This window comes from Harpegnathos saltator, unplaced genomic scaffold, assembly GCF_003227715.2.
Source record: "Harpegnathos saltator strain DR-91 unplaced genomic scaffold, Hsal_v8.6 scaffold390, whole genome shotgun sequence".
Lineage (NCBI taxonomy): Eukaryota > Metazoa > Arthropoda > Insecta > Hymenoptera > Formicidae > Harpegnathos > Harpegnathos saltator.
Genome location: NW_020230195.1, coordinates 199,408 through 226,543, shown reverse-complemented (window position 1 = coordinate 226,543; position 27,136 = coordinate 199,408). Strand labels below are relative to the sequence as shown.

Here is a 27,136-nt window from a genome sequence, read left to right as displayed (position 1 = left end):
GATTTTTCTTAGAGCTAAAGTCATTGGCTGCTTTTTTCATTATAGTCAGGTAATAAAAGATAACTATATATAAAATAATAAACATGAAATACATGTCAATTTTCCTTATACTGCTTTCTTATTACAGGCCTTAGTACATAATGCTGAGAAGCACAATATTCTAAAAGGTGACAAAAAGGAATCAGGTTGGGGCTCAGTAAAACTATTGATATCTTTGGCTTTTTTGCCGGAAGATTTAATAGGAGCCTTTGAAATTATTTATAAAATAATATTTAATGATTGCAAATATCTTCGATCATTTTTTCATTATTATAGAGAAACATGACTAAATGGCTTCAAACCTCATTCATTTTGTGTTTTTCAACAGTTACACAGAACAAACAATATTTCTGAAAGGCACAACTGAGAATTGCGAGAAAGCCTAAAGAAACATTCAAAAATAGTTGAATTTTTAGGTATATTGTAAATGCTCTATTGTAAACACTCTTTTTTTCATTATTTTTATTGTTCTTATAATTTAATATTATTTATAGCTAATCTAATTGAACATCAAAAAGACATTCGAAGTAAAATGAAGCATTCAAAATTCTGGGCGAGATCGGAGCGTTATTCATTAAAACAGAGGGAAAATGAAATTCCAACAATTTGGAATAAAATCCAAGATATCTAAAATTTAAATATTTTAATAATATTACATTCATTATCTGAATTAGTTGGAAAAACAAAGATTAATTAATAAATATTTTAATGTACTTCTTATTCTTCTTTTAATTTTTCTTATTATTCCTCTGGCTATTGACATTTCGCAAGCACTCCTCGTTAGCTGGGAAGCTGGAACAAAAAAATTAATCAAAGAAAAGAATCGGTCCAGCAACATCTACAATTACAGATGGCACATACATACATAACCTTTTCTTTCATGAGAATATTTGCTACTTATCTGATATATATTTGTCTATTTTCCATTTACTTCTTTCATTATTAATGCTCCTTTCATTTTGTATAGACTTCATTCCGTTGTTGACAATGACAGCAATGTGAAGAACGATGCCACAACTATAAGTAATATTTATCAAGACACGTTAAAACACTGAAGAACTCAAATTGTTTAATTGCATATAATAATTTATCCACTTATACGTATAATATCATTGTTTTTCATTTCATTTATATTAATGAATTTTATGTTTTCACTTATTTGTAATACTTTTACTTAGTTTTATTTTAAATAAATGTCGCAATATATATATATATATTTTATATTTACATTTATAAAATATTACGATCGTAAATATTTATTATAAACATGCGCGCACATCTGTCAAAAAGATTTAGCAAACTGACAGACTACTACTTGAACAGTGTTACTAATCGACGGAAATTGAAATTAGGTTACCTACAGGTTTTTGTTGGTCTTCTTCTTCCAACTATGGACCCGAGATTTCAATCTCTTTGTCCTTCTTCTTCTTCTTCCAACTATGGGCCCGAGATTTCAATCTCTTTGTCCACTTCTAGTTAATATAATAGTTAGATGGCGCAGCCAACCTTACGTATAAAACTCTCCAGAAGGAGGAAAACCTGGGAATTGTTGGAGAAAACCAAATCGGCAATTTTTTCAGCAGGGCCGACACCCGCTTTATGCAGTTCTTTAATAAGCCAATAGGATTCCTTCGAATTTCGGCAACATTCAAAAAATACATGATCTATAATTTGAATACAATTGTCAAACGGGCACAATGGAGAATCCGCTATGCCTTTATCGAATAAATGAGCATTGACAGCCACATGATATGTTTGGAGTCTTCCGATAAGAGTCAATACACTTCTTGATAAATAATTATAGTCTCTAAACCATGGCTTTTCGAGTTTAATTCTGACTCTGTTAAAATAACGGTGGCCCTTCACCAATGTAGACATCTTCAAAAATTTGAATGATTCCTCCCTAATTTCTAAACTTATCAACTTAAACAAGCTGAAATAAGGATAGATCTGTTGATGAGGTTTACAAGAAAATATTCTTAAAGCCGCTTCCTTAGCCAATGCATCAGCTCTTTCATTGCCCAAGATACCACAATGACTTGGGATCCAGAGCAATTTCACAATCGTACCTCTACGATGGAGCTGATACAAAATATCCTTTATTAAAATAATCCATGGATGCGTATATTTCGCATCTGAGACTTTTAAAATTGATGAGACCGCGCTTCTAGAATCCGTGGCAATTATAGCTTTATTTAAATTATGCTCATCAATGATTCTGAGAGCATGTAACAAGGCCGTGAGTTCAGCCTTAAAGATAGAAATTAAACTGGAAAGACTGAATGTCTTTTCAATCAGAGGGTCAAAAGAGAACACGGCACAACCTGTTTCACCGGAGCCAAGTTTGCTACCGTCTGTATATAAAATTGTGTGTTCATGACATCCATAATTCTTCAAATAAGATTGAAAGAGGTGTTCCGCAGGTGTTATGGGAATAGTGGAAACAATGCTGGTAGTAGAGGAAATATTATCTTCATTGCGTTTTATCTGAAAATCGAAACCCGAACAAGAGTCCCCCTCTGGCTGAAAACTCCCAACTTCCAGGGAAAAATCCAAAGAACTGGGTAGAAAAGTACGATACATATTAGCCCCGAATTGCTCCCATGAGCAAGCTCATGAGGATGGAAAAAAAAGAATCCTCCATACCATGAAGTCTCCTCTTGCCAATGTCTGAAAAGAGCCACATAACTAGTCTAGACAAGAAATGCGATTTCACAGAGAAAGCTTTTAGAATGTATCTAGAGGTCAGTAAAGATCTACGGAACTGAAGAGGAAGTTCACCAGCAAGATCTAGCACAACGTTAGTAGGTGTTGTAGACATTAAGCCCATAGCAATTCTGAGCGCAGAAAATTGTACTCTGTCCAAAATAAGGGCATCCCGAGGAGCAATATCCAAGAAGGAACACAACCCATAATCTAAAGATGACCTGATCCAGCCTTTATAAACAGCAATCAAGTTATGAGGGTGAGAATCCCAAGAAACACAGCAATAGCCTTCATAACATTCAATTTAAGCATGCACATATGCTTAATATCTTTGACATGAGCTGTCCAAGACAAGTCTCTGGAGAGCGTAAGGCCCAAAAATTTTACGCTTTTAAATAAGGGAACCACAATGCTCCCAAGGCTCACCTTCAGTCTTCTCTTCTCTACATAATTCCATACCTTTCTATGTCCACGGGGAGAAAAAATGCATAATTTCGATTTCTCCGGGGCCACCTGCAAACCCAAAAATCTTAAGGCTTTCTCAAAAAAGGATATGGCTAAATTCAAATGATTAAAAATAACTTTAATACTTTGGCTCGAAGAATAAAAACATATATCATCAGCATACAAGAGGACCTTAACGTCCTCAGGAAGTTCCTTAAATAGGAAAGAAGTATATATATTGTACAAAATAGGGCTAAGCACGGAACCTTGAGGAAGTCCCATCGTCGCTGTTCTGGATTCGATTTTTACCCCGTTAACATATCCATCTATGTACCTAACAGGGACCATAAATTCTATAAATTTGACAAATTTCTCCGGAAGTTGAGCTTGTCTTAAAATATGAATTAATATATTCGGTTGTACATTGTCAAATGCTTTAATATCTAACTTGACTGAGCCTGTATGTGCAGATCTGGCAAAACCGAGTCTGATGTCCGAAGTTAAATAAGTCAAGCTGTTGTCCGACGTAGTCCGACGTGGGTCTACCCCAACGGAAACCAAATTGAGTGGATGGGAGAAGTAGACTATTTTCCACCCAGTATTCCAATCTCGAATGGATCAACCTCTTAAAAATCTTGAGAAGAGAATTTGCAAGCGTTGTCGGTCTCAAGGATCGTGAACCTGGCTTTGGAATAAAGATCATAAAAAATTGACGCCAACAATCTGGGTAAATTCTCAAGTGAAAAATACGATTGAATAATTTCAAGAAAAAAGAAATAATCGGCTTCGGAAGCAGTTTAATAACACGGTTAGAAATAAGGTTAGGGCCATGAGCCGATTTAATCCTCAGAGATAAAACAATAAAGCAAAGTTCCTCCTCAGTAAACGGTCTTACCAAAGAGTCAAAATCCAGGTCAGGAAACAAGCCATCCGAAAAGGAAGAATCAACGGGAGAGGTGCCTTCCCAATCATATGTAAGACGAAGTCTTCCCTCACTCACATAATCCCCGTCCAGTAAAGGTGTCAGAGGCCTTGACTCTGAAATATCTCCAGTCAGATCCAGCTCAGGGCAAACAAAATGCCGATGCAGAGCCAAAGAACAATTCTGGAGAGGGACGACCTTATCAAAGGCCAGCACAGCAGCATCTACAGCTTCCGAGCTGTTTAAGGATCTGGATACTTCCATTTGCCTATTTTTAAAGGATCTGAGAGTGCTCCAAACAGAGGCCACAGTTTGAGAGTCCAGGCTCCCACAAAAATCTCTAAAAGATAAAGATTTAATTGCACGTAACTCCTTCTTAACCCTTTTGGAGGTATCTTCAAAAGCGTTAAAATTATCTAAAGAAGGGTTATTACAAAATCTTCTAAACGCACGTCTCTTGTCATTAACAAGCTCTTCGCATTTCTCATTCCATCAAACTGCGGGTTGACCACATCGAACCTTATTACAAGTCTTTTTATATGCACCATTTGAAATCAAAGAATCTTTGATCGATTCTAAAGCATTATTGTAAACCTCATTGATCGCACCGACATGAGCCGGAAAATCCTTGAAGCGATCCACAAGGCAAGATCAGAAGCCAGTCTCATCAAGATCAGCCAAAGATAAAGAAGGTCTACATGGGAGAAAACTAGTATTAAAACAGTTTACCTTTATCTCAATAATAAAATGATCACTGCCATATCTGTCATCGGAAGTGTTGACAACCACATTAGTGGCAAAACTCGAGGAGACCAAAGTCAAATCGATAACACTATGGGTCGATAAGTCCGATGAAGCCCAAGTGAATTTCCCGTCATTAAGACAAAGCAGATTAGAAGATTCAATAGCTAATTCAAGAGAAGTTCCTTCTCTATCAACCTTACTATTAACACCATCCCACAGACAACTGTGAGCATTGAAATCGCCCATCAAAATAAAATCTCCAAGAGAATTGCAGAAGTCAAACAGTTTGACCCAGAAAATAACGTCCTTACACACAGACGCAGTCGAATCTAGTCTGACGCCTGGGGGATTATATAATCCAATTAAAAACAAATTCTTACCTTTAAGGCTGCCTTTAATGCAAACAAAAAGGATCTCAAACCCATGGTCCTCACACATTTTTTCCACGTCGGGGAAGGATGTATGTTTAAAGTTAATGTTGTTCTGAATCAAGAATCCAAGACCATCGCCATGATTAGAGCGGTCCTTTCTTATGAATTTATAATTATTGAATCTGCATGGAACATCGTCAGAGATCTTTATTTCAACTAAGCACATAATGACCATCTTTAAATTGTCAAGGACATAACAAATGTCCGCGTATCTTGATCTGACAGAATTCACATTCCATTGTGCTATGTGGAGATTACTGAAAGAAGATAAGTTACAGTTATATATAGGATGTTTATATTTATTCATTGCTTAAGAGAGAAGAGGTGGTGGAAGAGGTATCTACCTTTTCCTGATTACCAAGAAATACAATGAAATCTGTTAGATTGGAATGTGAAATACACTTAGTATAAAAACTGACAAAAACACTATCAGAGAAAGTAAGCGGCTCAGTTGATTCCTGAGAATGCCTCTTTTTAACGAAAAAACCCCTAACCAACAAGTAGAAAGGGTTGTCCGTATCATTTGCATAATCGGCAAGTAAACTTGTGGCTTTTTCAAATGATATATTCTTTAACCGGCCGGCCAGTTCCGCCATCGTACGCGGCGCAGCCATAGCTTCAGGAACAACCGAAGGCACCGAGGGGGGAGGATCCATCAACCCAACCCCCGCACCGAAAGTAACCAAAGGAACGAGCAGAACCCCCAGCCCCAGGACCCTCCGGGCCCAATTCGGCCAGCGAAACCTTTTTAATATTTCTATAATTATCGATAAGAATGTCACTTATGATCTTAGGACCCTCTTGCCTTTCCAATGAAAGCTTTCCTGAGGACTCCTTAACCACGGTAGAACCAGTGATGTTAAGAGCAGGATCCACGGTCCCGTGCGTGTCCGCTCTTTTTGGAGAAGACAAACGAAGAAATTCGTTTTCTCCAGACAAAAGATCCTTATGAATTTTTATAGCAGAGACTCTATTTTTTGCCTTGGAAATAGGGCCACTAGTGATGAGGTTGCGAGCCTTCTTTGTGGCCAACAGAGAATCCTCTCTAGGATGAGACTTGTTTTCCGGAACCCTGTAAATAAGGGAATTATTAGCAACTTCCAACTCAGTATTATGAGAAGAAATCTTTGCTTTAACCTTATCTTTATCCTTAAATTTCGTATTCTTTTGGACCACATTGGCATATGATCTTCTAATAATAAAGTCATCAAGAGTTGGGAGAGGTAAAGAACCCCCCCCCCAATATATTCATTACCTAAAGGGATAGGTCCCTTATCTCTCAGGAACATGTCCGCCTCCCCAGGGGAGAGACAAAAGGTGGCCATGATTTTTTTTAATTTTTGTTCCAAGAATACGGGACATTTGACATCTGATGCTTTATGCATCAAGTCTTTATCCTCCCGTTTCAATCGGAGACAATTGATGCATTTAATTTTCTTAGAAGAACATTCATCGTCTGAATGTCCAGAGCCCGTGCATCTCGCGCAAGTTATCGGGGACCGACGTCCTCTGCAAACCCTGATGGAATGCCCAAATCGTTGACAATGAAGGCACCTAATGACCCTCTGAATAAAAGGAATCATATAAATTCTTTTACCAATTAAAAGAGAATAATTCGGTAATGTTATATTAGGGAAGACTGCCACAATGGTATTTGTGTCGACATATTTGACACCTCCCTGAGCCGGGGGGTCAGCAACCTTCTTTCTCAAAGCATAAACATTCAGAGGTTGTGCCCAATTATCTCTCCATCCTGGAGGAGGACTCAGGAGCTCCATTATATTATTATAACCAAAATCCATATCATCGATGCCTTTTAAGATGACCTTTTTTGTTACCTTATAATCTGGCACAAAAGCTACCCAAGTTTCCCCTTTAAAAAGAGGTTCTTTTTTTCTTTCAAAAGAGTTAACTAATTCATTTGCCAAATCAAATGTAGGCAAAGCGATATAAAATCTATTTTTCCCCGATTTTCTGAAATTATTTGCTACATTAAGGATATGTCTTAAATTATAAACATTAATTAGAACTCTACCTAATTTCAAGACTCCAATCTCCTCAGAATCACAAGAGTCTTTTGAGTCAATGACAAGTTTTTCTATAAGAACAACAAACGGACCTTGACTAGACCTATCATAACGGTTTTTAACATGCCAGCAACGACCGGAAAATCACGTATAATGTCAATACCTGCACTGACACCACCAACCTCCGACCCCATGACGGAGTCATTACATCCCTTGTCGACAGAAGGCACAGAAGTAGAAGCAGCAGCAGCAGCAGGACCTTCATTGACCTTACGGATATTAGCTGAATTGTCCTTATCAGGAGTAAGCCGTCGGCCTTCAATGCTCTCAGAGGGCATCAGAGACTCTGAGAAACTCTTAGATTTCAAAAATCGTTTGTATAGCTTGTTTGTTATTGAAAAGGTCGACGAATCCAAGCACTGATCACGCATGTCCTCGCCACGCATCACGTGGTCCAGCTCTTTCTTTATATCGCCTGGACAAAGAGCCCTTTGTTTTTCAGGCACATCAGCAGACTTGATTCTCATACTATTCCTATTGCACAACGCATTTGCGTCAGACAAACTCCCCCCTCTGAACTAACATCAGGAGTAACGTCCATCGAATCGATCTCCATCTCGACAGATAAATCACTTGTATACGAGTGATCACGTGTACACCACGTGTCACCAAAACAATCAACCTAATAAACGAACAAAAGCCTTCAATACGAAAGCCCAGAAAAAGAAAAACTTAAATCAAATTAGAACTCGCGATAAACAAAAACAAAAAACCAATCGAAAAACCAAATTAGAAAGCCAATAGCACCAAAAGAAAATATGCGATAACACGACCGTCCAAAAACAGGTATAACCCGTACCGTAGTCGCATCGAGACTCCGGTTTTCGTTGGTGGTAACCAGTGAAATATACAGGGCGAAACAACCTTCCATTATTAATCAAAACAAACTTCCATTATTAAAAGTATAAAATCCTGGTAAAATTCTAAAACAACTTTTTCTCTTGCAAAATTTTGGCAAAAGCTTAGATTTTAAATTATTAACAAAAATAGTAGACCTATTGCGGGTCGGGTATCGGAGGTAGACAGATGCGGCGCAACTCACCGTCAGACGTGGGCGCTAACGCGCAGTACCCGCAGCAATCAGCTGATCACACTACACATGTTATACACTAGCTACGTTCCAATATTCATTGCCAGCATAAAAATCTGTATTTTGTATCTGTAACGTGGTGCGACGGATGTCTTGCTCGGTTGGGGTACAGCTCGGCGTATCTTCGAGCAGCAGCGGCGACCTGGCCGTGACAGGCTCCGAGTGTCAATAGCATGTCATAATATTCTTCGTTCGTGTATGCTGCCATATCGTCTTGACGTTAACGCTTCCAATAATCACAGGATTATTGATTAACGCATCGATTGTTTCAACGCATTTATACGATCGTCGCGGGATGTCCATTGGTCCATCCCCCACCACGCACGACTGCCGCTTCGCATTGGTCGTGCAATAAATACGAGTGATGAGTGAGAAAGAGACAGAAAGACTCGGAGAGATCGAGAACGTGCTTGCATATGTGTGCGCGTACAATCCTGGCTGTTTTCCAAAATTTTTGCCAGTTATAACAATCACCTAACGTCGCAGAAAATACAGATTTTTATGCTGGCAATGAATATTGGAACGCAGCTAGTGTATAACATGTGTAGTGTGATCAGCTGATTGCTGCGGGTACTGCGCGTTAGCGCCCACGTCTGACGGTGAGTTGCGCCGCATCTGTCTACCTCCGATACCCGACCCGCAATAGGTCTACTATTTTTGTTAATAATTTAAAATCTAAGCTTTTGCCAAAATTTTGCAAGAGAAAAAGTTGTTTTAGAATTTTACCAGGATTTTATACTTTTAATAATGGAAGTTTGTTTTGATTAATAATGGAAGGTTGTTTCGCCCTGTATATTTCACTGGTTACCACCAACGAAAACCGGAGTCTCGATGCGACTACGGTACGGGTTATACCTGTTTTTGGACGGTCGTGTTATCGCATATTTTCTTTTGGTGCTATTGGCTTTCTAATTTGGTTTTTCGATTGGTTTTTTGTTTTTGTTTATCGCGAGTTCTAATTTGATTTAAGTTTTTCTTTTTCTGGGCTTTCGTATTGAAGGCTTTTGTTCGTTTATTAGGTTGATTGTTTTGGTGACACGTGGTGTACACGTGATCACTCGTATACAAGTGATTTATCTGTCGAGATGGAGATCGATTCGATGGACGTTACTCCTGATGTTAGTTCAGAGGGGGGAGTTTGTCTGACGCAAATGCGTTGTGCAATAGGAATAGTATGAGAATCAAGTCTGCTGATGTGCCTGAAAAACAAAGGGCTCTTTGTCCAGGCGATATAAAGAAAGAGCTGGACCACGTGATGCGTGGCGAGGACATGCGTGATCAGTGCTTGGATTCGTCGACCTTTTCAATAACAAACAAGCTATACAAACGATTTTTGAAATCTAAGAGTTTCTCAGAGTCTCTGATGCCCTCTGAGAGCATTGAAGGCCGACGGCTTACTCCTGATAAGGACAATTCAGCTAATATCCGTAAGGTCAATGAAGGTCCTGCTGCTGCTGCTGCTTCTACTTCTGTGCCTTCTGTCGACAAGGGATGTAATGACTCCGTCATGGGGTCGGAGGTTGGTGGTGTCAGTGCAGGTATTGACATTATACGTGATTTTCCGGTCGTTGCTGGCATGTTAAAAACCGTTATGATAGGTCTAGTCAAGGTCCGTTTGTTGTTCTTATAGAAAAACTTGTCATTGACTCAAAAGACTCTTGTGATTCTGAGGAGATTGGAGTCTTGAAATTAGGTAGAGTTCTAATTAATGTTTATAATTTAAGACATATCCTTAATGTAGCAAATAATTTCAGAAAATCGGGGAAAAATAGATTTTATATCGCTTTGCCTACATTTGATTTGGCAAATGAATTAGTTAACTCTTTTGAAAGAAAAAAAGAACCTCTTTTTAAAGGGGAAACTTGGGTAGCTTTTGTGCCAGATTATAAGGTAACAAAAAAGGTCATCTTAAAAGGCATCGATGATATGGATTTTGGTTATAATAATATAATGGAGCTCCTGAGTCCTCCTCCAGGATGGAGAGATAATTGGGCACAACCTCTGAATGTTTATGCTTTGAGAAAGAAGGTTGCTGACCCCCCGGCTCAGGGAGGTGTCAAATATGTCGACACAAATACCATTGTGGCAGTCTTCCCTAATATAACATTACCGAATTATTCTCTTTTAATTGGTAAAAGAATTTATATGATTCCTTTTATTCAGAGGGTCATTAGGTGCCTTCATTGTCAACGATTTGGGCATTCCATCAGGGTTTGCAGAGGACGTCGGTCCCCGATAACTTGCGCGAGATGCACGGGCTCTGGACATTCAGACGATGAATGTTCTTCTAAGAAAATTAAATGCATCAATTGTCTCCGATTGAAACGGGAGGATAAAGACTTGATGCATAAAGCATCAGATGTCAAATGTCCCGTATTCTTGGAACAAAAATTAAAAAAAATCATGGCCACCTTTTGTCTCTCCCCTGGGGAGGCGGACATGTTCCTGAGAGATAAGGGACCTATCCCTTTAGGTAATGAATATATTGGGGGGGGGGTTCTTTACCTCTCCCAACTCTTGATGACTTTATTATTAGAAGATCATATGCCAATGTGGTCCAAAAGAATACGAAATTTAAGGATAAAGATAAGGTTAAAGCAAAGATTTCTTCTCATAATACTGAGTTGGAAGTTGCTAATAATTCCCTTATTTACAGGGTTCCGGAAAACAAGTCTCATCCTAGAGAGGATTCTCTGTTGGCCACAAAGAAGGCTCGCAACCTCATCACTAGTGGCCCTATTTCCAAGGCAAAAAATAGAGTCTCTGCTATAAAAATTCATAAGGATCTTTTGTCTGGAGAAAACGAATTTCTTCGTTTGTCTTCTCCAAAAAGAGCGGACACGCACGGGACCGTGGATCCTGCTCTTAACATCACTGGTTCTACCGTGGTTAAGGAGTCCTCAGGAAAGCTTTCATTGGAAAGGCAAGAGGGTCCTAAGATCATAAGTGACATTCTTATCGATAATTATAGAAATATTAAAAAGGTTTCGCTGGCCGAATTGGGCCCGGAGGGTCCTGGGGCTGGGGGTTCTGCTCGTTCCTTTGGTTACTTTCGGTGCGGGGGTTGGGTTGATGGATCCTCCCCCCTCGGTGCCTTCGGTTGTTCCTGAAGCTATGGCTGCGCCGCGTACGATGGCGGAACTGGCCGGCCGGTTAAAGAATATATCATTTGAAAAAGCCACAAGTTTACTTGCCGATTATGCAAATGATACGGACAACCCTTTCTACTTGTTGGTTAGGGGTTTTTTCGTTAAAAAGAGGCATTCTCAGGAATCAACTGAGCCGCTTACTTTCTCTGATAGTGTTTTTGTCAGTTTTTATACTAAGTGTATTTCACATTCCAATCTAACAGATTTCATTGTATTTCTTGGTAATCAGGAAAAGGTAGATACCTCTTCCACCACCTCTTCTCTCTTAAGCAATGAATAAATATAAACATCCTATATATAACTGTAACTTATCTTCTTCCAGTAATCTCCACATAGCACAATGGAATGCTAAGTAATACAAACATCCAACCTGGTTTTCTTACTGAAGTGTTTATATATTTGAAAAATGAAGCGTATACAAAAAATTATTTATCAGATGTTTCATTAATATTTGATTCTATGAGTATTAGAAAAAGAATAATATATGATAAAACAATAGATAAGATGCGTGGGTATGTAGATTATGGAAGTATTCTTATAGAAGATTCGGAAGAAATATCTACCGAAGTGTTGGTATTATTAATCATTTCTTTTACGGTGAAATTTAAGTGTTCAATTGCATTTTTTTTACAAATAAAATGCCCTCAGTTGTACAAAGTGAAATTATGCAGCAAGCTATAGTTAAACTAGCAGAGATAGGTAGCATCACTGTTCGTTCAATTACGTGTGATGGTGCAAAAAGCAATTTAAAAACGTTACAATTGTTAGGCTGTAATTTTAATTTGAATAATTTGATAAATATGGATTCTTTGAACATTCCATGCATTATACATCCCAAAGAATATAAATCAAATATAAAAAAATGTTTTCACCAAGAAGCTTCGAAAGAAAATATAAATTTAAATGTACAAGATACGTCTTATTTGAAACCGGCCAACATCTGTTTTATATAAAAACAGCATTCCAACATCCTCTATATGATTCATATATTTACAGTATATTAGATCCTTCACATATGATAAAATTGTGTTGTAACACTTTTATTGAATGCAAAATTACATACGAGAATCAGGAAATCTCTTTTGCATATGTTAAGAAGTTACATGATATTCAAGAACAAGGTTTAAAATTAGCAAACAAATTAAGTAATGCACATATGCATTATTTCAATAAAAAAATGAATGTTTCATTTGCATGTCAAACAATAAGCAGTAGTGTTGCTGATGCCATTGATTATTTAAAGAAAATACAAACTCCAGGATTTGAAAACAGTGAAGCTACAACAGAATTTTTAAGAATCTTTGACAAACTATTTGACATTGTAAATGCTAGAAGTCATTTTGGAAGAAATTTTAAATCACCCATGATACAAAAAAATTTTAATTATTTTATAAATACTTTTAACAGTAATATTCTTTATATTTCGAAATTAGTAATAAACGGAACTCCTATTTTTTATCATCGAAAGTCTACATTTGCAATAGGTTTCATAATAAATATGTATAGTATAATCAATTTAGCTAAGGATTTATTTTCTAAAATTAATCCATTACGTTTCTTTTTACCATACAAATGTTCGCAGGATCATTTAGAGCTTTTCTTTTCTTGCGTAAGAGCTAGAGGAGGTTGGAATAATAATCCTGACTGCTTACAATTCATATCGACTGTACGAAAACTTTTATTTTTAAATAGTATTAAAAGTAGTGTTAGTGCAAATTGTATTGGTGATAATACTGTGATGCCTGCCATTTTTAAATATAAAAGTAAAACTAAAGAAACATCTGAAGCTTTTGATTGCATTGATTTTAAGTATATAACAAATATAATTAAAGCAATGGAAAATATTAATATATCATTTATTCAGCAAAATATTCTATATTATATATCCGGTTATATTGTTAACGGCCTTGTTAAACAAATAAAATATGATGATTGTATTCAAATTTTAACTAACATAAGTAATGTTACTTACGAACATAATTATTGTTCTGAAATATATTCAGAATCCTCTTTTATGAAATTTATTAATCATGGTCAATTATATGTACCATCTGCAATAGTTTATAATATTATATTATTTGTTGAGAAAGCCTTTAAAGCTAAATTAAATGTGCTACCTATGAATGCAAACCATTTCCAAGCCAATATTATTCGAGTTACTATACAACATTATATTCCAATAGCTATGTCTTTATTCAAACCACAACATCCTGTAACAGATACTGCTGGAATTGAGGAATTACACAAAATACAATTAATTAAAGCTATAACATCTTCATATATTTTTATTCGCATATCTACGTTTAATAAAACTGTAACGGAAAGTATTTTGGGTAAATTAGTGACTAAACGGAGTAAACTTCATAAAACAATTTTATTTTACCACATTCGATAATTTAATTATTACAACTAAAAGCTCTCGAGATATATAAATAATATTAAAACATTGAATTATTTTATAATATATTTTATAATATAATATATTGTTTGTTTGGCATAGCTTTTCTAATTCTTTATGATATTCGTTATTTTGTGTGCAATCTCTTAAAGCAAAGACTGAACTTGAAGATAATAATACATGTTTTACATTATAGATTTAATTCCAAATTTATAATTTGATTTAGAACTAAATTTATAAAATCTGAAACGTATATTATTATTTATTATTATTATATTACTTAATAATAATAATTTTAATTCGATTATAGATTATAGATTTAGCTAAAACGAGTTCAGATGTACGTTTTATTTAAGTTGCGAATGTGATATTCTTTTTCAAGATATTGTTCTTTATATGCTCCATATATATTTTTTTTTGTTCCTTACAATATTTATATATGTTTCATTATTAATGTTTCATTATTATATTTCATTATTATGTTGGAAAAAATTTATGTTTTATTATAAAAGTATTTTTATATGTATGAGTATATTTATATAACTTTGTCTCCCCAATGTTGAAAATTGTTATTTCCAACAATTTACTTCAAAGGATTAAAGTCCTAGATAACTGTTTATAATTTTGCTAGCATATACTGAAAATAAAAAATATATTACTATAAAATATATTTCTGTTCATCTAATACTGATACACTTGTTATTGTTGTCTTTAAAGAAAATTAATGAGATATATGTATAGTTACTGTGTTTTTTTAATTTTAATTTGTAGCATTTTCCAAATAAAAGTTTTAAGTACAATACGATTTTATTTTGTTGATTGCTAAAGCATTTTATCTATATCAAGCCATGCAAATACTTAACGCACTCTATACAATGTCTATTTTCTATTATTTTTTATACATATGAAATAATACACATATAGGGCAATAAATGAACAAAACATTGCCTAATTAATTTTATTTATTAAAATGCAGCATTAATATACATATCTTATAATATTTTTCATTAACGAGAATGAAAACACAAAAACATTTTTTTTGTGCGACTACATAAAATACAACATTTTTATATATCACATTTGATAATAAAATAATTCTGATTATATTATGATTAATAAGAAGTTGTGACACTTGACAGCTATTGACTAGTCTGTTGAGTCAAAAAGGTTAGTAGAACTGATGTTTGTAGAAAAGAACATAGAAAACCACAGACCAATCAAAATTCGCTAGACAGAGATAGAGATGGTACCAAACATATATGTAATACTACTATATTGCTATTTACGCATCTCTCCCATAAGCGGTAGTGATGCCAAGAAAGTGAGACAAACGATACGATAGATATAGGCGATCATGTACTTTGAACGTTATGCGCATGCGTTAATATACGTAGTAGAGGTTAAAATAAAAATATGTAAGAATAAGATGAAAATTGAAATAATATTAAATGAAATAAGAAAATAACTTAAAAAAACTGAAAGTGGGATTCGAAATATATGTCGATGGTTATTACAATTTCTAATGCAGTGTGTATAAAATCAGTGTGGGTATAAAAATAACCGAAATTATATAATATTATTTTCGGATATTCTCATCGTATAACATGCGACTGTATTAAAAATAAATATTAAATAAAAATTTACAAATTAGTAGAGTAGAGCTACTTTTACAACTATTGGTACAAATATATGTTAATTAAATATTCATAAAAACAAATAGAATAGAAAAAAATGTATGCAAACACTAATATTGAAAAAATGCAAATACAATAATTCTACTATCCAATATTGCAGCATTGATTGTTTATTATATGATTACATATCAAATGTATTCATTTGTTAATAATATGTATGAACACATAGAAATAAAAACACAATAGTATTTTTACGAATAGTTTTGTTTAATATCAAAATGCAACATTTTATATACATAGGAGATGCTATTGATTGTGAAATAATATAAGTTTTGTATATTTTTGGCGAATATAATGAGTATTAGAAGACATGGTTTTGGCTTCATGGAACAGTCTTATGTTTATATATAATGATATTATACGCTTACATAATTGCGTTTTATGATTATCTAATATATCCTGAGATAATATATGGTTTTGCATGGTATCATTGGAAAATGAAAATGATAATTTACGGTATATAATATTCATTAATAATTGTTGTATCATCTTTGTTTGCAATTTATTTGTATACTGTCGGATAGTTGATTCTGCTATTTTATAAATCCTACATACATCATCTGATGGTTTTAAATATGGTCCTCTATTTTTGAGCTGTAATAACCAAGGCAATGTATTACCTAATAATTGATTTTTACAAATATACAACTATACAATGTATAGTGTTATATAGTTTATTAGAAATATATCCTGCTATATATTGAACAATGTTATCTACATATGGTGTGAGCTCCCAACATGTTTTAATATAATCGTGATCAAAAGTGAGTAATTGGTTATCAAAATAATATGTTTCTTCATCTGCTATTGGATATTTGAATTGTTTTAGATTCGACGTTACATGAAGAATGTCTAAGCTATCAGACAGACAATTACCATTATCAAACTCTTTTAATTCATGTCTGATCAATAGGCGTTTATAAGCACTTTTGAATTGCAAAACATGTGGATTATTATTGAATCCTCCGCGACTTCGTATTGCACTAAAAAATGTTTCAAGAAAGTCTTGAGACAGTTTATATGTTAATAAATATGTCATCCCCAAAGATTTTAAATAATCAAATAGAGGAAACATATTTGTTAAACATATAATTCATCCAAGAAAACCAGTTTTCCTATTAGTTTTTAAAATAGGAGTGCCCTTTTCATCCTGTAATGTATTAATATATGCTTCAAAATTTTTAGCATGTGCTTGTAGTTGTACATAATTTTCAGAAGTTAATGCTGTATTAAATTCCTGACGTGAAAATTTATTTTTACAATTCAACATATCACCCATGTTGTTAAAATTCAAACAAAATTCAGCAGTTGCTTTGCAATTAACAAATCGATGTGTGGAATCTGACATTGATAAGAACATTAGTGCATTGTATACGCTTGCACTTAATGTTTGGCTTGCCAATTTTACATTCATTCTATTATTTTGAAAATTAATATGTTTATTCGTGAGTTTATTTGCAATGTTTAAACCTTCTTTTTGTTGTAATTCATGCAGGTTTACTATATGACTCCATTCAATTATGTCACCACTAGATGTTTGTAAAATTTTTTTGTCACCCAAAGTATTTCTTACTAATTTTATCATATGACAAAAATCAAAGAACACATAACATTTCTCCGATGTAACTGGATTTATAAAATATGGCTTAAAATTATTTTCATATGTAAAATTTGCACCCAGAGCAGTGCACATACTAATATTACTTGGAGCATCATCAAAAGTAATGGAAAAAATTTTACAGTTTATTTGATGTAATTGCTGAAATGCATGTATTAAGAGATTCGACCGTTCTGTGCCATTTAATGTTCTAATTAAAAAATATCCTATTGGGACTTTCCAATTATCATTTAACGATACTGCCATAAATACTAAAGCATTTTTTGCTGTAGGAATAGAGTCATTATCGTAATCTTCATTTTCCAAAGTGCCAAAATCGATACCGCCATAAAATCGTTTTTTATCGAAAATAATTTGTTCCCTTAGTGCCATTTCATCTATAACTAGGTTAATAATAAGAGGTTTAGAATTATTACTACGCTTTAAAATGGCATCTAATGCTTCTTTTGTAAAACCTGGAGATCCATCGACTACACGATACTAATTTCGCAATGTGGAAGGACCTGGTAGTAAATTGTTCCATATTTTTCCATATTTTCCATATTCCATATTTTTCTTACATATGTATATGCTTTAGGAGAATAGAAGTGAAGTGTTAGTGCAAAACTACGAATTTCAGGAGAGTAACTACCGTATGTTTTCAACTTTCGCGACATTATCGCTTTTACATTCTCTGGTAACATATTCTAAATGAAACATAAAATACAAATATTTCCTTTTAAATAAAGTTATTGTACATAATATATATCTATCTTCATTACTGTATGAAAAATGTCGCAATATATTATATAATATTCCATAATTTGTGTATATACAACTGTGTATGACGCACTACGAGCAATATTACTATTTATGAACATACCATGAAATTGTCTGCAGCATCTTCAGAGAGTAATTTCGATTCTTTTAAGTGTGCTACTAATTCTTGCAATGAAACAATTAGCTTTTTCAATCTTCTATTTTTTTGTTGTAAAGTCTTCATTTCTTTGCATTTCTTTTCATATTCCTGTTTTATAAACGTGATAACCTTTTTAGCTTTTTCTTCTGTATTTACATCAGTAACAGTAATTTCCGAGATATATCGAGGCTCTGCGAAAAAGCGTTTCTTTGGAAGAGTGACAGTACTTTTTTCAGAATCTAAAAATAGATAGTATTTATTATAACAAAAGTGGCATTTATATATATATATAAATTATTTCTTATTGTAATATGTATAAGTATTTTATATTATTTCTGTATATATATTTCATATTTAACTTACATAAATAAGAAGTAGAAGCTTCCAATATTGATTGCATTTTACATATACCTGAATCTATTACTGCGGGATCCATTGTTGCAACACTCGATGCAGGATTTATTGTTGTAGAATATGTTGTTGCAACATCTGTCGTAGCACTCATTGTTGCTGAATCTATTGTGGCATCCGTCGTTGCAGCATCCATTATTTTTGTATATACCTTTGAATCTATTTCTGTTTGAAATATCGCAGGTTCCTTAGATATATTTTCTCCTGCTGATATAAATATTTTACTTATTGAATGATATTGTATAGTTCTTTTTGCAATAGCTGCAACATTTACTAGTAATACCTGCATTGGGTATACTTTCAAGAGGTAGTCTCCATTTTTTCTGTCTAATTACATTTTGCGGCAATCTGAAATGAGTTGAGCAAATGTACAAATGGGATACATCATCTGTGTCATGTAAATGGCATGCTTCCTTTCATTTTTTACGTATGTCTTGTTTATTAGGAAATCTGAAACATATAATTTATATAATTTGTTATTAATTATTGTAAGTCATATATATTTTAACTCATTATTTGTCAATATAATTACTTATGTAAAGAAATATTTTCTTCCCGTGAAGCTTTTCTCCCACATAAATAGCATGAGCGCATTTTTCCTCTTCTTATCACTTTTAGAAACGTAACAACTTGTATATCTGATGAGGTTATGCGACTCCATAAAACACGCGCATGCGTATTTGCGCCGAAGTACGCATTTGAAAGATGAAGCGAGAAGATGATATATGTCTGCACCGTGATGTTGGCTTCACTCCTCTTCGTCTCGATAGCAATATAGTAGTATTACATATATGGTACCAAATCAACCTATCTCTTTTTTTTTGGTGGCCGGTTTTCTCAAGAGGGCCGTTCTCGTTCCAATATAGTATATAGTTCACTGGTGTTAACGTTATGCCCTCTACTTTTCGGAAAAATGTGTAAAGGCAAGAACACAGGTTTTTGCATAACACATAACACATAAGAGAATAAACCAATTAGTTTTCTTCATTTCCCTCCTTAGGACAGAAATGAAGAACTCTGATTGGTTGATTTTCTTATGCGTTATGCAGAAGTCTGTGCTCTGGCCCAACTCTTTCAATAAGAAATAAAATATGGCATACATTAGCTTTCTGTTATGTATACACACAAGACGATCGGCTGCTGCTCGCTCCTGTCACTATGAGATAGCAAGAGAGTAGGATTAGGAGCAGCCATGAAATATAAAGCGTGGTCTACAATGGTCGCAAGTAAGAAGAAAGCATGAACAGTAAGAAATGGACCAACCACAGTTGATTATTTTTGTCATAATCGACTGTGATTGGTTTATTTCTTACCGCTTACGCTTACTTCTTACTGCTTACTGCCATTGTAGACCATGTTTAATAGTTGTAGATGGAAGTGTGTACTGCTCTCTCCAGATCCAGATCTCACTCGCTCCACTCTTGTTATCGTAAGCACCCTTTTAGTGCTGGCAGGGAATAGGCCTGTTCGTTTTGTATTTATCTATAGTTATGTCACGTATACTATAAAAAATGCGCGCATATGCGTGAGACGGAACGCACCCTTTGTCTGCAAGGCCTATTCGTTTTGTCTGCATTGCTGAACTGGTGCATTAAGTTAAAGTGAGACAAACGTAGGTTTTCTCACTTCAACTTGTTGCACCAGTTCAGCAGTGCAGATAAAACGAACAGGTTTATTTCTACCCGGGCCTTACACCTAATTCATTTTAAGTGCAGAAAGTACAATATAATACATTATAAGGAATAGACCTCTATTTAAGTTAGTTGCCAATGAACGTACATGAGAATGTCTTGCTCACGTCATGGCTACGATGGCTACGAGGTTTTCCCGTAAGCGAAACTGAAAAATCGTCGGATTACGACACGAAAGCTCCAACAAGTGACCTTGAATTCTCAACGCTCAGGGTAAGTCAACCTCATTCACTCGCGAGCGCTACGATGAAATTGAACAACGACGGAGTCAGCGTCGGCAACGAGGTATACAAAGTATCGAGGCGATGTCTTTTAACCACACGGCTATGTATCCGGTTTCCCGAGAAACGATTCTCATGTGCCGTTGTAGATCGGTTTCCGTGTTGTGTCGCGCGTCACGTCTGTATGAACGATGCGCGAACGGCACGAAGCGTTCATGTCCTTTTATTTTCGTGCCCGTTCAATCGGACGATTATTTTCGATAATAAGAAGTGATCCGGTCCGTGTATTTGGGACAAGCTAAAAATGTACCTTCAGCCTTGCCGTGAAACGTGCTGTGTTCTGTGAGGCGCGAATATATCAAGAGAAGAGGGAAGAGAGAAAGAGAGAGTGAGAGAGAGAGAGAAGGAGAGAGAGCGATTGACAACATATTGACCGAGTATCTTTCTCGTCAATTGCCGATCGGCAATCTCTAGTCGATGTTGATTTGGCAAAGTTAGGCAGGTCTTAACTTTGCCCTGTTTGTGTTCCATTGGAAATCTGTCCAGTTTTTGTGGTACTTGTGGTTTCTGTTAGTGGAACATTTTGGTGAGGTTCTCTGAGTTTATGATCCTTCCGATTGGTAAGTAGCTGGAGAAGCATTTTCTGCACTCCAGCAGGGTAGTAAATGGCTGTCAGCGTAAATATCAAAATAAATACTGTATTATTCTTTCATTTCATCTTGTGTGTAGAGCATTATGACCTTTATAACCTATATGAATTGTTTGAGAAATTATGTGTCATCTATAAACACAATTGTAAACACAATATGCAAATAAGATCACTTGTGTAGTTTGATACAAATGTACCATTGTGATAGAATTGGAAGGTCTTTAAAAACAAGTTGAGGCTTGTTATAAAGCATTGGATTCTCTTTGATATCTTTTACTCTCTGTGCCACATGTGTGTCAAGTACAAAATTATGGTTCCGTTCTATTCCCTAAATAAAGTTAAGTATAACAAAATATTTATATATTCGGCGTTTAATGTGAGTAAAGTTAAACAATGAGGAATATATTCTGATGTTGTGTTACATCAGAATATAAAGCGAATGTTATTGATGTTGGTCAAATTAAATGTTAGCATATACAGCAAATGACAATAATGGTAAGTAAATACGGATAATCTGTTTACAAATAACTTACAAATAGACCATACTTAATATATTAATGACGATTTTAATATTTAGTCTACTGAGAAGCATCGCTCCAAGGTTGACTTATTACATACTGCATACGTGATGTAACTCATCAGCTGATGTTTGTTGCAGGATTACGTATGATCTGATATAATATTTATAATTGTCACATACATACATGCACCGAACTCAAATTACTTGTGTCACTTTTAGATCTCTTGTACACAAGCGAGATGCAATCGCAGCTTTGAGTCAACCTTGATGCGAACCGTCGCCTACGTCTTTGCCTTTCCGCCGCCTCATAAAGTTTCGATATTTCCAGAGAATATTACGAAGACTTCGTCCGCTTACGGCCACAACATGCAGAATTTTGACGATCTCGATATCGAGGGACGTAGCCCTTCCCATTTGTCGGAAGAGGACAAGGAAAAGGTAAAGGAAAGATGTGGCGTGCAGGAGAGCGATCGAGTTCACTGCGTATTATTTGTCTGTGCATTGAACAATTGGAAAGTGAATACAAGTCTTCAAACATGACCGTAACGCGCGAGGTTTACCGATTTTCCATCCCACTCTCCTTCCGTGAGGAAAAAAGAAAGGCCGAACGAAAAAGAACATCACAAAATGTAGCCGAGTGCGCCTCACCGCGAATATACTTACGCGCTCGCGCGAACGTAATTGCAGCTTTGAGGCAAAGCCTTCGTCAACGGAAGACCATCCGCCTTACGAATCGTTAATCGTTTATGTTTCATAGGAAGAGCACGAACGCAAGCGCATAATGCGATGCAGCGTCACCGCCGAAGATGGTGCACTCAGACCCGTATACTCCGAAACCGAAGACGGTGATATATGGTGTCATATCTGTAACGTCGCCCTGTACGGCGCGCATAAGTTGATAAGTCACAATCAGTGCAATCGTCACAAAATGAAGCTGGACGAATGGCCGTACCCGGTGCTGCTGTGGTCCAAGCGGCCGGAGTTGAGCAAAACGGTCACGCCCGTGCAGGCCACCGTGATCGGCGACACGCTGGCGCCCGGCGAGCCGGTGCCACCTGGCACGGAGGACCAGATCACACGCAGTACGTCGATACAGATGAGTTTGGATCGGCACCAAAGCTCGCCGTTGGTCGGCCTCGAGTACCTCCTCGAGTTAGTGGACAATGACTCCTGCGAGCCGAGTTACACGTGTGTTTTGTGTGACAAGCGCGGCGACCCGCGTACGGTAATGGCTCACATTACCAGTTATAATCACCGCATCACGTATCTCAATCGACACTTCCCGACGATCTCGCGAGCGATCACGGAGCTGCCGCGCACTACGAATTATAAGCGCGGCGCCAACGAGATATCGGTGTTAGTGGCGAAGAAGATCGAAGAGAAGTTCGGAAGAATGAAGCCGCAGTTGGTGGACAAAGCACAGTTCGAGAAGAATAAGATGCAGTACATTAAGAGGGTATATCAGGACTTGCACTTTAGGTAAGTTCGAGCATCCGTCGATGAAAGTTGGCGCCGCCGCGCGCGCGAGAATCCGACTTTTCACTTTTGACTCGCGCCCTCGGCGTGAGACCTTGGTATTATGCGGATACGATATGTGTTACCGAATACGTTACCACTGGTATGATACGCCTAGTTGTACGCTTCACGTTATCGTAAAGACCAATGCGGCTGTTTCTCCTGCATACAGGGAAACGCCGGAGAGTACATTTATGGAAGTTTATGATGTGAGATGGGTGACGAATTTTGATGAGAAAATGGCGGAGCAGAATGGTAATAATGTTAAAAAAAAAGGTGAGTGTAAAATCTGCCTTATTGACTCATAATACGACTGAACGCCATTGCGATTGCAATTCTTTAACTGTCGGTTTCTATGAAGATTCTCAGCCTGCCGATGGGAAGATCGATGACAAGTATAAAAAGGAAGATAAGAAGGAAAAGTCACCTAAAAAAGTAGAATCTAAAGGAGAGACTACGAAATCGTAAGTAGACAAGTCTAAAATTATCGGTAGGAAAATAACAAAAAGAAAAAAATCTTAATACATCATATATCTCTGAAAAGTCTTTTTTTTATTTGAATCATCGAGTCCGCAGGATAATTTTCACTAATTCTTACTTAATTTACTAATTATTGCGAAGAGAGATATTTTTATTCCACCATTTCTCTTGGAGACGGAAGTCGTCGGATGTATCTTCAGATGTCGAAGACAGTCTTTTGTTTTTAGGGGCTTCAAAATCCGCATACTTACCAAGGACAAAATGAACCTTCGCAAGCCCACGTCGAAGGCCGAAGAGAACCAGAAGAAGTCGCCGAAGCGTCCATCAGACGATACCAAGTCGCTGTCGTCGCTTTCCAGCATTTCCAGCAGCCCATCACCGTCCCGTTCCAGATCCCGCTCGCCGAGTCGCAGTAGAAAAAGGACCTCCGTTGAGAGAAACGTCGGAAGGTATCGCAGCGGGTCTCGACATTCACGCGAGCGACATTCGCGCGACCGGCACTTACGCGATCGGCATTCGCGGGAGCGCCTACGAGGGCGAACGCGGTCACGGTCGCGATCGCGTTCTTTACAGCCGCTGAGGGAGCGCGACAAGTGGGACAAGTATCGCGAACAGATCAGGCGTGCCGAGGAGACGCTGGATCGCGCCCTCAAGTTCCACGAGAAGAACCCCGAGAAGCACCCGTCCTATCCGGATGAGTGGAAGAAATTCTGGAACAGGCGCTACAAAGAGCTGCAGGCCGAGGGTAATGATCCGAGCAAGCACGACTTCAAGCCGGAGTGGATAGAATTCTGGAACAAGAGGATGCGCGAAATCCACAACGAGCAGCTGCAGCAACGGAAAGAGGAGATTCGGAAGCGTCTGGAGTTGCCCGAGGATAAGCTGCCGGAGAAGTGGACTTCGAGACGCGAGCGTTCTCCCGTGACGAAGCGCCCCAGGCATCGCATAGACAGCGACGACGAGGTAGAATACGTCGGCACCAAGACCATCAAGTCTGACTATTACGACCGTCACGAGATCCGAGATCGCGATTACGCGTACTCGTATCCGCGCGGTAGGGGTGGCGTGTACAGCCATTATTACCCGCGTACGGCCACCCACACTAGGCCGGTACATTACGCGACCCCGTACCCTGTGAAGGACAAATCGCCCAACCTGCCAGTCGCGGAGGAGACGTTGACGGAGGATCTCGAAGTAGTTGGTCTGCTGAGGTTACTCACAGCGCTCGAGGGACAGTTGGGTTCCCTCGGCCCCAAGATAGTGTCACTGCTATCGAAGGCCTTAGCGGCCGAGAAAACAAAGCCGAATTCTGCGGAGGAGTTGCTGTTCGATGAAGAAGTGAGCGTGCTCTTCGAGACGGCGAAAGAGAAACTCAAGGGTCAACTGTTTGCCGGCATGGTGGAGAAGATGGCAATAACCCCAACGAAAACGGCCATACAGAACATCGCTAAGCTGCTGCATAGGACGTCTGAGAGTAAGAAAAAGTTGGAGGAGGAAAAGAAGAAGAAGGAGCGGGAGCTTTTGGAAGTATCGAAGCCAGCTGCAAGTTACATCGGTAGAACCGCTTATTCGAGACCGGTGGAGATTGTAGCACCCGCGATTAAGTCCGAACCGGTGAGCGTGCCAGGTGTCGGTACGGTCGACAAAGTTGCGATTGCCCAGGAAATCGCGGCGGCTTTGGTTGCGCAAGGTAAATCAAATGTCTCTCAAGAGGACCTGGAGACTCTCATTAACGCCGTGGTTGGCATGGCAGAAGCGTCGAAGCTCTCTGACAAGCCCGTCACCACTGCGGACTTTGTGAAAGGTTTGGCGACGTGCAGCAATGTGGTTCCTCGAGCCGCGGAGTCCATCAAGACAATCATCGAGTCGAGCGAACGGCAAGCCTCGAAAGTGGAAAACCTGTCGGACACGGATCTCAAGTCGATGCTGCAGAACTTCAAAGAGCTCAGCACGCCGGAGCAGCATAACCTCATCAGCTTCCTGAAGAAACTCGAGGCGAGCGACCCGAGCAGAGTGGAAAAGCTGAGAGCTTTTGTTAACCTCAGTACGACCATCTCGTCGACGACGTTAGCGAGTAGCATGAAATCACCGACTCCAGAGATCGACGGTGTCGTTGGTAAGAGCAGGAAAAGTATCTCCCCGTTTTCCACTCGCAAGAGCAACCAGAATCCGAGTGATGAAGAAGACAAGTGGAAGCCGAAGTTGGATATGTTCGCTAACGATGAGGATGAACAACAGGACAAGAAGAAAGATGATGATAAGATCAAGACAAAGATCGATCTGTCCGATGACGACGATGATTACACGTTCGAGGATATCTACAAGGCGGCGGATAAGAACGTGAGCGAAAACGAGAAGGCCAAGAAGTCGCGAACCTTCTCCAAATCGCCAACGTCGTGGTCCCGCTCGCGTTCCCGTTCACGCTCCCGCTCGCGCTCCAAGTCGCGCTCCCCGACAGCTCGGCAGAAGGACGACGCGAGAACGAACGATCCGAACGCGATACTCAACGAGACCAAGCGCTTGATCGCGAACATCATGGGCGAGCTGCCCAGCAAATACGTGCCGAAGTCGCACACGAGCCTCAGCAATGACAAGATGAAGCCGCTGGCGTCGAGCTCCGTCGATCAGGCGTCGTCGGCTGGTATGACGAGCTTCTACAATCAGACTTTTGTACCGAGCAATCAGCCGGCGCGGCCCCAAGGTCAGCAGGCCCCGATGACCTACCCCCCTGCGGCGAATCAGCAATTTTCGAACTACCAGCAAACGCAGATATTCCCCAGCAACTCAGGGTATATGGACAATAGTTACAATTACCAAGGTTATGGCAACATGCCGGGTCAGGGCCAATATGGCGGACCATCGTCGTTATCGTCTGGCCAATATCCTCAGCAAAATTACGGTTCTTATACAGCGCCACCGGCCGCGCATTCGTCCGGTTATGTCCCATCGCTGCAGCCGCAGCAGTACGACAGCTATATGCATCAGCAGCGGTTCTATTGAATTACTGTTAAGAGCACCGTCGTTTCCTTCCGGACTTGATCGCACTCGACGCCCCGTGAACATTCGCGACACACACTGCTGACACGTGTCGATCTCCGTGTAAGCTCCCCGGACGCCGACGTCTCGTTTGATTCCTGGCTGTGCGAGTGCCCGTGCGAATTTCCGAGCGTCGTCCATGCGAGCTTTCCGAGCGTTTCTCCGAAGAGGAGCAGGCTGATTCTTGTGCTTCGCAGGGGTTCACCTATCCTACCGTCTCATTTCTCTGTCCGTATGCGACTGCAATTGTGACATTGTACTTAGATGATCCTGCATCGCCCGCGCATCCTGCGTATCTCGGACTTTCTCTACGCATAAATTTATATCAGACGTATTATATGCATATATATTTATATATATTTCGGTAATATATAAATATATGTGAATGTGATA

At 38.0% G+C, this 27,136-nt stretch overlaps 4 protein-coding genes across 20 annotated transcripts; 2 read left to right on the top strand and 2 right to left on the bottom strand.

The window, feature by feature from the left end:
• Positions 1-5,594: 5,594 nt before the first annotated feature.
• Positions 5,595-8,061, bottom strand: LOC112589067 (uncharacterized). 6 transcript variants are annotated; one of them, XR_003113226.1, is made up of 4 exons: positions 7,322-7,470; positions 6,884-7,260; positions 6,542-6,804; positions 6,253-6,358 (listed from the first exon to the last, which is right to left on the bottom strand). XR_003113226.1 is itself a non-coding variant. In XM_025300937.1 (3 exons), exons 2-3 carry the CDS (start codon positions 7,086-7,088, stop codon positions 6,243-6,245), a joined length of 663 nt encoding a protein of 220 aa, XP_025156722.1. In that variant the 5' UTR covers positions 7,089-7,260; positions 7,477-8,061; the 3' UTR covers positions 5,595-6,242. The 6 variants fall into 6 exon arrangements, 5 of the variants coding, with proteins under 5 accessions (XP_025156722.1, XP_025156721.1, XP_025156723.1 ...); XM_025300937.1 differs by lacking the exon at positions 7,322-7,470 and adding an exon at positions 7,477-8,061 and having other exon boundaries at positions 5,595-6,358; positions 6,542-7,260; XM_025300936.1 differs by having other exon boundaries at positions 5,595-6,358; positions 6,542-7,260; positions 7,322-7,465.
• A 1,355-nt stretch (positions 8,062-9,416) lies between these two features.
• Positions 9,417-12,029, top strand: LOC105190413 (uncharacterized). Of its 6 annotated transcripts, XR_003113225.1 has the most exons (4): positions 10,008-10,156; positions 10,218-10,594; positions 10,674-10,936; positions 11,120-11,225. XR_003113225.1 is itself a non-coding variant. In XM_025300933.1 (3 exons), exons 2-3 carry the CDS (start codon positions 10,390-10,392, stop codon positions 11,233-11,235), a joined length of 663 nt encoding a protein of 220 aa, XP_025156718.1. In that variant the 5' UTR covers positions 9,417-10,001; positions 10,218-10,389; the 3' UTR covers positions 11,236-12,029. The 6 variants fall into 6 exon arrangements, 5 of the variants coding, with proteins under 5 accessions (XP_025156718.1, XP_025156720.1, XP_025156719.1 ...); XM_025300933.1 differs by lacking the exon at positions 10,008-10,156 and adding an exon at positions 9,417-10,001 and having other exon boundaries at positions 10,218-10,936; positions 11,120-12,029; XM_025300935.1 differs by lacking the exons at positions 10,008-10,156; positions 10,218-10,594 and adding an exon at positions 9,417-10,001 and having other exon boundaries at positions 10,627-10,936.
• Positions 12,030-15,890: 3,861 nt separating this feature from the next.
• LOC112589066 (uncharacterized) lies at positions 15,891-19,870 on the bottom strand. 2 transcript variants are annotated; one of them, XM_025300929.1, is made up of 6 exons: positions 19,732-19,870; positions 19,164-19,529; positions 18,915-19,081; positions 18,632-18,838; positions 18,185-18,459; positions 15,891-16,298 (listed from the first exon to the last, which is right to left on the bottom strand). In XM_025300929.1, exons 4-6 carry the CDS (start codon positions 18,765-18,767, stop codon positions 15,951-15,953), a joined length of 759 nt encoding a protein of 252 aa, XP_025156714.1. In that variant the 5' UTR covers positions 18,768-18,838; positions 18,915-19,081; positions 19,164-19,529; positions 19,732-19,870; the 3' UTR covers positions 15,891-15,950. The 2 variants fall into 2 exon arrangements, with proteins under 2 accessions (XP_025156714.1, XP_025156716.1); XM_025300931.1 differs by having other exon boundaries at positions 15,891-18,008; positions 19,732-19,867.
• A 100-nt stretch (positions 19,871-19,970) lies between these two features.
• On the top strand, positions 19,971-27,110 carry LOC105190934 (uncharacterized protein CG7065). Of its 6 annotated transcripts, none has more exons than XM_019844982.2 (6): positions 19,971-20,060; positions 22,041-22,150; positions 22,470-23,191; positions 23,400-23,503; positions 23,589-23,691; positions 23,935-26,707. In XM_019844982.2, exons 1-6 carry the CDS (start codon positions 20,003-20,005, stop codon positions 26,705-26,707), a joined length of 3,870 nt encoding a protein of 1,289 aa, XP_019700541.2. In that variant the 5' UTR covers positions 19,971-20,002. The 6 variants fall into 6 exon arrangements, with proteins under 6 accessions (XP_019700541.2, XP_011152263.1, XP_011152264.1 ...); XM_011153961.3 differs by lacking the exon at positions 19,971-20,060 and adding an exon at positions 20,371-21,163; XM_011153962.3 differs by lacking the exon at positions 19,971-20,060 and adding an exon at positions 20,372-20,535.
• The last annotated feature ends 26 nt before the right edge of the window (positions 27,111-27,136 follow it).

Excerpts from the sequence above, each read along its gene's own strand:
- LOC112589067 (XM_025300937.1), bottom strand. The coding sequence starts at position 7,088 with ATGGATTTTGGTTATAATAATATAATGGAGCTCCTGAGTCCTCCTCCA. Across the intron at positions 6,359-6,541 it reads TAAGGGACCTATCCCTTTAG|GGTTCCGGAAAACAAGTCTC; the intron begins GTAATGAATATA and ends CCTTATTTACAG.
- LOC105190413 (XM_025300933.1), top strand. The coding sequence starts at position 10,390 with ATGGATTTTGGTTATAATAATATAATGGAGCTCCTGAGTCCTCCTCCA. Across the intron at positions 10,937-11,119 it reads TAAGGGACCTATCCCTTTAG|GGTTCCGGAAAACAAGTCTC; the intron begins GTAATGAATATA and ends CCTTATTTACAG.
- LOC112589066 (XM_025300929.1), bottom strand. The coding sequence starts at position 18,767 with ATGGATGCTGCAACGACGGATGCCACAATAGATTCAGCAACAATGAGT. Across the intron at positions 18,460-18,631 it reads TCCCGCAGTAATAGATTCAG|ATTCTGAAAAAAGTACTGTC; the intron begins GTATATGTAAAA and ends ATCTATTTTTAG. Across the intron at positions 16,299-18,184 it reads ATGCTGCAGACAATTTCATG|CTCAAAAATAGAGGACCATA; the intron begins GTATGTTCATAA and ends TGGTTATTACAG.
- LOC105190934 (XM_011153959.3), top strand. The coding sequence starts at position 21,980 with ATGCGAACCGTCGCCTACGTCTTTGCCTTTCCGCCGCCTCATAAAGTT. Across the intron at positions 22,151-22,469 it reads CGGAAGAGGACAAGGAAAAG|GAAGAGCACGAACGCAAGCG; the intron begins GTAAAGGAAAGA and ends TATGTTTCATAG. Across the intron at positions 23,504-23,588 it reads TAATAATGTTAAAAAAAAAG|ATTCTCAGCCTGCCGATGGG; the intron begins GTGAGTGTAAAA and ends GTTTCTATGAAG.